Below are 8,262 nucleotides of genomic sequence, written 5' to 3'. Positions count from 1 at the left end.
CAGAACTCCTCGGAAAATTACAGAAACCCGTACGACTTTGACCCAGCAAGGGGTGGCCTTTGACTGGGAGGTTAAGCAAGAAAAGGAACCTTTGGAATTCCAAGTGAGTGACCAAGCTCTTTAGGTTAACTCACTCTGGGAATGGCTTAATACGCTTCGTATCGCGTGGAAAGCTAAATCCAATACAGTTAGGACCTCCGAGATTCTCATCAGAATCGGTCCTGTTCCTCGCACAAACTAGACCTACTCCGCAAACTCAGTAACGTACATCCTACTCTTCGCGTCTCGATCATGAAACCATACCTTTCCGTTAGGACTGTTGTAAGTCCACTCGTTGAGATCCTCGCCTTCGTCTTAGAACCGTAGTGACCCTCAACCGATAGTGAAGGTTCGTTGGGATTCCAACCGAGAACCCGATTTCACTTAGGTACGCTAGAACAAATCGATTAGGAAGTTTCCTCCTCACGACTCGATCATTCGTTCATACTTCCTTGCCTAAATTCTAATTTCGGGACGAAATTCCCTTCAACAGGGGGATGATGTGACAACCCAAAATTTCCATTATGAACAAACCATTTGAAACCAATAGAAGTAGAATAGTTACAGTGAAAACTCAGATTTCGAGTATAAGTTTGGCAGTTTTCAGGATTTTACACTTAAGGAGATTTTAGGAGGGTGGATGTACTAGGGTTTTGTGCAACACTGTTATTCCAATACTATAGTATATTAGAGTTCATTCCGAGAATAGAAATATTTTCTGCCAAAAATCCCAGGACTATAAATAGAAAACTAAACCAAATTGGTTCATTAGTTGAATTCCAATTAGAGAAAAGCCAAATTCTCTCTCACGGATCTTCGGGTTTTTATCCCAAATTGTGAGTAACTCTTTCTAGTAGTGTTAGAAAGCTTTAAATGTGTTCATAACATAGATTACATAGCTAAATCATCCGATTTATGAGTTTACTCCCCAAGGTGTTCTTGGGCGGTAAACTCCCGAAACCAAGCCTAGATTGTCCCCCGTGATTAGTAACTACCTTGGACTTGTATAGGAGTGTGTTAGGGACATGAAATCAACCAAGAACCACCCAAGTTTAGGAGTTCACGGCCCAAGAGTAGCTTAGGCCGTAAACTCCCTTGTAGCATGCTCAAATGGTGCTTTTAAGGCACCTAAGGCTTAGACTTTATTTAAGACAAGTACCCTAAAGTGTTTAAAGCCTAGAAAAACATAAGAAATCACTAGTATTGAGGAGTTTACGGCCATGACAAGTTCTTGGGCCGTAAACACCTATAAAGGGGTCAAATGACACCCTAACTCCTTCCTTAAGCCAAGAGACCAATTTGGGCATGTACCTAAATGAGTTTTGGACTAGCTAACACACTTAGAACACCAAGAGTAAGGGATTTTACGGCCCAAAAGGTTCTAGGGCCGTGAACTCCATAAAATGGTGCCAAATGGTGCCATAAACTCTTCTAAAGCCAAGTACAAAGGCCTAGTTTAGTTCCTAGTTAATTTAGAGACTTGAAAACACCATAAACACCCTCCCAAGGGAGTTTACGGCCGTAAACTCCAAGGGAATATGGTCCCAAGGCCGTAAACTCCTTAAAGGAGTTAATATGACACCTAAACACTTGATTTAGCCTTGAAACAATTCACCACATGAGTTGTATAATTGTAAGACTTCATTTAGGGACTTGGTTGAGAGTTTATGGCCAGGAGTTTACTCCCCTGGGCCGTAAACTCCAAGACATATGGTCATTTGACCATAAACTTCCATTAGAGGCATTGCACTCTTTTGTTGCAACCCATTAGCCTCCTAGCACTTGACGAAAAGTGTTTTCCTCGCGATTAAATGTTTATACTTGTATAATTAGTGTTTTATTCACTAATTATTTATATACCTATGTCTTCATATGTAATTAGGATCATTGTGTGTGTCTAAAGTCTTCACTTGACACCAAGCACTTGCCCGATCCTTCCTTACGATAACAGTCCGTTCAATTCCAGTCACTTACTGTAAGTGAGTTCATACCCCTTAACTAATGTTTTAAACTATTTTTAAATGTTTTATGGGGGGGGATACAAGTAAAATAATGCTAGTTATTATATCAATCACATGTGATTAATAAGTGGAATTATGCTAGTTATTTCATCAATCACATGTGATTAACATACAACATTCAAATGAATTGGCTACTCATTAGCCGTTTTACCAAACAGTTTCCTTCAAATGATTTTTATAAACATTTTATATGTTTTAAACTCCTTATCACACTGTATATATTTTACTCTGTATATCACATTTCAAACTTATTTACAATTGTGTTTCAAACAAATGTTTCTTTATACTAAACTGTTTTATCAAACCCATGCCTTCAAACTGTTTTATAGATTGACATCAAGTCGATCTTTTCTTAAGATAATATTTATGTTCAAATGTTTTTACAAAACTTATTTATGATTTCATATTATAAATTGCATGCCTCTATATGTATGGTTATATAAGAAATGTTTAAAAGACTTAGGAAGGCTATCCACCATATTTCCTTCTTCTCGATTTGGATATGGTCTGGTGGGATATCGGGTACTCGTCTGAAGGTCGTTTAAATATTAGTTATATATCATGTGTACATATATAGTCATAAAAGGTCCTTCCAATTCATCTCATGCGCTTGGGTAGCAAGGGTATACATTCATGTTCATACGTACCAGTTAGATTACTAGTAAACTACCATATGGGTAGTTCAGGAAGATACTAGAACAATTACTAGAACGCGATATCATACAATGAGTCAGTTCATTCATGACTCAATACTTTCTAGAACATTACAGTACATTACATATACTACGATAATAGGAACAGAACATATACAACGATACTAGAACGATTACATTACTATACTTGCTAGATAGAGAGAGAACACACATTACAACTAGCACACGTCGAACAGTTCCGTACATTACACTTACATTAATACGTTCATAAAATTGTGATCCACTATATCGGAGCATGCCTTAAATGTCATGGCCCGAGTTGTAGCCAGAATTCTCTTGGAAGGAGAGCATGAGTTTGCGTATAGATCTATACTGGATTGACTATCCTACACCTTGCTGCTAGCTACAGCGGGACCTGCAGGTCTGCGGGTGCCAAACGTCATTCCGTTATTACGAACATTCGTATGTCGTTGTTACCAATCGATAGTATGGTGCAATTAATCACATGATGCCTTAATATAAATCCGGTTTAAGGTAGTTAGTACAGCAGTAGTTCTTATAGAGCTACGTTTTAGTACTACATTAATTTTCCCTGTACATATATTTAGTGATCTTTTCACTTAAACTATAAATGTAAAAACTATATTTTGTTAATAATAGTTACACTTGGGAAAATTACACACTCTTACAAGAAACGAACATATAGAACAGTTAAGTCTTGGTAGAAGACTACATTGAGAACAGTTAAGTTTTGGTAGAAGACATCTTTATATAAAGTAGGAATCATAGGGATTTCTAGAGTTTTTCAAACGTTCACAGTTGTTTTACAAACATTTTCATACTTACAGTTCATATACAAATTCTTACATACAAATTAAGGCACTAAATACTTATGATCTCACCAGCTTCAAAGCTGATAGTCGCTTTCAAAATTACTTGTATCCTCAGGTCATCATAGACAGGTACCGATGCAAGGAGAAAGGAAGATGGAGCTTGTTCAAGACTCATCTTTCATTTTCATTTATGCTTTAGTGTTTATCAAAATTTGACAGAATACATTTGTATAATAATTATATTATTAATGCAATGGATGATGTTGTTGCTTGTTTACTACTTTACATTGTTGTGATATTATACATGACGTCCTCCGCCCCAGAACGTTTCCGCCGTTCTTGGTTTTGGGGTGTGACAGTTCTGCTATTTATAGACTAATTTTGACTATACGCGTCGTGTGCTCATGCTACGTTGAATCTCCAGATTTGTGCCACATATCAAGTTCCATGTGGTCCGCGTCGCCATTCTACAAGCAGTGCGCGCCACATGTACGAGATTTTCTAAAAATAGTATCTTCCTCATACAAGCTCCATTTTCGATGTTCTTTATAACTACATGTAGCTATTGACGAATATTACAACTTTCATTTAGTTTCCGTTAGCTTTTTCTCAATTTATTTTTAATTTATATTTTTATTGGGTTTAGACTGTTTAACTCCATTTAAAAATCATAACTCTTTGATAGATCACCCATTCTTCACTGTCTCCATATCAACGGATTGATATTTACTAGATCTTCAAATCTTTTGGCTAACACTCAACCGATTTATATTTAGAATTCTGTGTTGAACACTAATGTACCGAAACTTCGAAAAATCATAATTTCCTCATACGAAGTCAGGTTTAAGTGTTCTTTATATTCATACTCTCAATTTTACGATTACTACAATTGTCATCAATATTATTTTATCATAAATAATCTTCTGTAAAAACATCTATTTATTGTTTGTAACGCGTATAACGAATAATTCTCCTATTCAATGTTCTTTTTAATTATAACAATTACTACTATTATACTTTAATCATCTAACCTTAATTTGTAGTCGTTACATTAGTGATCATTTTTTCTTTATCTTTTTTCTAGAAGGATTTTCGTCTTAGGTTTATGCTTATGTTTTCTTGTGTGTAAGAGGTCAGCTTTTTGGTTTGTATCACTAGTCACCACACTCCCTCATTCCATTATAACTGAATCCATCCCTTTTCCCCTCTATAACTTCCACCCCACACCAATCGACATCAGTTGAACTCGAGATTATATTAAACCACGTTTGATTTTAGGTCCTTCAAATTGAGTAAGAGTGTCGACAATTATTCAAAAATGTGTCAGAGCTCTGGTATTGGAAAATTTGAAGGTCCAGGTAGTGGCTTTTCTGGTGGCGACACATGTGAAGATGGTGGATGAAATAGATTTGGTGGCGGTCCTCATAAAACCTCATAAAACTCAACACAGGAACTAAAGAACTAAAGATGAAAATGTGACTTAGAACCAATTTTTTTTATTTGTAAACATATTTTATCTCAAATTCTTAAAGGAAACGATTTTTGGTTTCCCCGACTCCAACAATAGATCTTCAAAGAGGGTTGATTTTTTTCAAGTTCTTAGGTTAAGTTCTTAGGATAATTTATATAAATGGTCCTTACAGTTTAGAAAGTAGTAATAAATTTTGAAAAATATGAAAATAATAATAATAATAATAATAAGATAAAAATGTCATTTCATATAATATCGAGAAAGCAAAAGGACTGAGTTTGTGTATTTTCTTAAAATACGACTATATGTGCCTATTGCACTTAAACAATAATGTAACTTTTTTTCTTTGTTATTTCAATTTAGAACAAGTTATTATGGATCCCCGTCACGTGACCTATTTTATTTGAAACTTACGTGTCAAAATCCTAATGGATGCTATAAGACCTCATCCAACCTGTCAAAAACTCAAACACCCATTGGCCAAAAACATATCCAAGTTATCCAGAATAAAGCATTTCAAAGATAAGGTGTTGATCTTGATCCCATCACATATTATTTTCTCCATTTCATTTAAAATTGCACACTAAAACACAAGTAACAAAACAGAAGAACAACATCAATGGCAGGACTAAGTGGTTCCTCTCTAGCTGTCTTGGAAGGCAGCCTCCAGCTCAACAGCTCCACCCGTTTGACACCGGTTGGGAACAACCGGATTTCTGTTTCCCGGTCTGGACTCGTAGTTAGAGCCCAACAAGGACAAGGTGAATCCGAAACAAGCAGAAGAGCTGTGTTGGGACTCATTGCCACTGGTCTTGCTTCCGGTTCTTTTGTTCAGGCGGTTCTTGCTGATGCTAAACCGATCAAGTTAGGCCCACCTCCACCACCTTCCGGTGGACTCCGTAAGTCTCCGGCAACCTCTTGTAATACCCTTTAATTTTTATAATTTTAATGAATCTTTATGTGTGATTGCAGCTGGTACTCTTAACTCCGATGAGGCAAGAGACTTTGATCTACCATTGAAGAACCGGTTCTTCATCCAGCCATTATCACCAACTGAGGCCACAGCTCGTGTAAAGGAATCGGCGAAAGAAATTGTAAATGTCAAGGAGTTCATCGACAAAAAGGCATGGCCATATGTCCAGAACGATCTTCGTTTGAAGTCGGAGTACCTTCGTTATGACCTCAAGACGATCATCTCCGCAAAGCCAAAGGACGAAAAGAAGGAACTCAAAGATCTCACCGGGAAGCTTTTCCAGAACATGGCTGATGTAAGTTTTCCAAAACTAGTTAAAATGTCCAAAACGCCCCTTACTTTCTTGTAAAAATAAAGCAAAAACATGTTAAACAAAGGTATCATTTATGCGTAAAATCCACCTTTAAAATTTCATAATCGTAGGGTAAACTGGAGATTTTCGATGAAAGAAAGAAAGTGAATTATAATTACATTCTAATGCTAGTAGTGTGTAAGGGTAATTTGGTCAAACTGCTTATCTTTCCGATGCATGTATTTTGATGTTGTTTTTGTATGTTGTTTGAATCAGTTGGACTACGCAGCAAAGATCAAAAGCCCGGCTGATGCAGAGAAGAGTTACGCTGCAGCTGTATCTAGTCTTAATGATGTTCTTTCAAAGCTCGGTTAAACTGAAGTTTGTTTGTTAATGTGATGAAAATATGTTGTTATTTTTTTAATTCACGAGAAACTTTGTTCAGACTTTATATTAAGTAACTAATAACTCTAATGAACAGAAATAGATATGTCAATGGGCCGCCGCCCTGATCAACCATCATAATACGTGGGTGGTGGGCAATGAAGATGATCGCAAATATTGAGAGTTTTCGTGAAAAATATATCTTTTTTTAAAAAGAGTTCTCATTATATACTCACAAGTAAAATGATAACATAAATTTACATATTTTTACCCTATAAAACAAGTAAACAAGTTGTATATATATCCTAATATAGGAGTTCAAATATCTCTAGATGATGAAAATCAAAGCATAAAATATTTTATCGATTTAATCCGCTACATAAAATAAAAGCACGCTGATTTGCAACATAAAGTCTATCAAATCTCTCCTCATATTGATGATTGAAGTACCATTTTGCCCACACGAAAAAGAAAGTTTTGACATGCCATGAATTTGGGGAAGATATATATGCGCTTAGTAGACGTGGAAAGTTGATTACTCGATGATCACCGCCCTCTTGTGTTTTGTGCGATTATGATAAATATGTTCCCTAAGGACAACCACCTATACAAGCATGACTATCGCATTATAGTTGTAGTGATGATATTGATATTATATGAAGGAATATGCCACAATTAGGTGTCCATATTGATGGGTTTTAGCCATAAGAACTTTCCTATGTGCGCATGCAAAACCCTATTGCTTGGATCTAGGCTTTCTAATAAACATGCTTTGAATCCAAGACTTCTAATGACTAATTAGGTTAAATAACAACATTGAAACAGATCTAGAATCATACCTTTGAGTTCCTTGTTGATCTTGAGGTCTTGGAGCTTCTAGAGTCACAAATGTCACTCCTCTAATGGCTTATAAACACCAATAGCAAGAAAGATGATTTAGGAGAGAGGAGAGGGGAGGAATTCGGCCAGGGTTCTCTTCCTTTAGGAGAGGTGTCGAATTCCCTATGCCATGGGGTCTATTTATACTTGTAGACTCCTTAAGGGTTACAACCTAAACCCTAATTGGATAATCTTCTCTTAAGGCTATCCAAATCCATTCCTTAGATATCTATATGGACGATTTTAGCTATCCTAAAACTCTTAGAATTCGTCCATACCATATCCTAATGGATTTACAGTCTAAAGCTTAACTATCAAACAATTGACAGTTTATACCCCTTTATTTAATTAATCTCTTTAAGTCACCAAATTAATTCTAATTAATTCTATGACTTATATTAATCAAATAAAAAATACATTATTCATTATATTATTCTCATAATATATTAATAATATTTACTCTCTCGTACTAAATCATCCTATCAAGTTGCTATGGTGAAGGCAACCCAAAAGGACCATGCACAACCGGGTCAATTACTTGTATAATATAGTTGCAGCCTTAGACACTATTCCAACAGTCTCCCACTTGGATAAATCTAGTAACTATATTCACAAGTACAATTCGGTTTGCAATCGTAGCTCTCAAAGACACTGTCAACTCTGATCTAATCAATCTTGTCCTTTAGATAAGGGAACGTACAGTCCTCTGTTAGATAT

The 8,262-nt window shown here is 36.0% G+C and overlaps 1 protein-coding gene and 1 long non-coding RNA gene across 2 annotated transcripts; one reads left to right on the top strand and one right to left on the bottom strand.

Moving 5' to 3' along the window:
* The first annotated feature begins 5,566 nt into the window (after positions 1 to 5,566).
* On the top strand, positions 5,567 to 6,726 carry LOC145050007 (oxygen-evolving enhancer protein 3-2, chloroplastic-like). The gene is made up of 3 exons (XM_078998329.1): positions 5,567 to 5,916; positions 5,990 to 6,285; positions 6,559 to 6,726. The coding sequence occupies exons 1-3, from the start codon at positions 5,637 to 5,639 to the stop codon at positions 6,655 to 6,657; spliced, it is 675 nt and encodes a 224-aa protein (XP_078854455.1). The 5' UTR covers positions 5,567 to 5,636; the 3' UTR covers positions 6,658 to 6,726.
* Positions 6,165 to 7,641, bottom strand: LOC145050014 (uncharacterized). Its single transcript, XR_013683358.1, has 2 exons — positions 7,506 to 7,641; positions 6,165 to 7,270 (listed from the first exon to the last, which is right to left on the bottom strand). It is a non-coding gene; the product is annotated as an uncharacterized LOC145050014 (long non-coding RNA).
* Positions 7,642 to 8,262: the final 621 nt, after the last annotated feature.

The sequence above is a fragment of the Lactuca serriola genome, chromosome 1 (assembly GCF_051521515.1).
Source record: "Lactuca serriola cultivar US96UC23 chromosome 1, Lser_US96UC23_V15, whole genome shotgun sequence".
NCBI classification, from domain to species: Eukaryota; Viridiplantae; Streptophyta; class Magnoliopsida; order Asterales; family Asteraceae; genus Lactuca; species Lactuca serriola.
The sequence above is the reverse complement of the archived record's forward strand: the minus strand, read 5'-3'. Positions and strand labels throughout refer to the sequence as shown.

What these genes read in the sequence shown, in the direction of transcription:
- LOC145050007 (XM_078998329.1), top strand. Translation starts at nt 5,637, where the DNA reads ATGGCAGGACTAAGTGGTTCCTCTCTAGCTGTCTTGGAAGGCAGCCTC. An exon ending in ACCACCTTCCGGTGGACTCC is followed by an intron (nt 5,917 to 5,989) that starts GTAAGTCTCCGG and finishes GTGTGATTGCAG; the next exon opens with CTGGTACTCTTAACTCCGAT. An exon ending in TTTTCCAGAACATGGCTGAT is followed by an intron (nt 6,286 to 6,558) that starts GTAAGTTTTCCA and finishes TGTTTGAATCAG; the next exon opens with TTGGACTACGCAGCAAAGAT.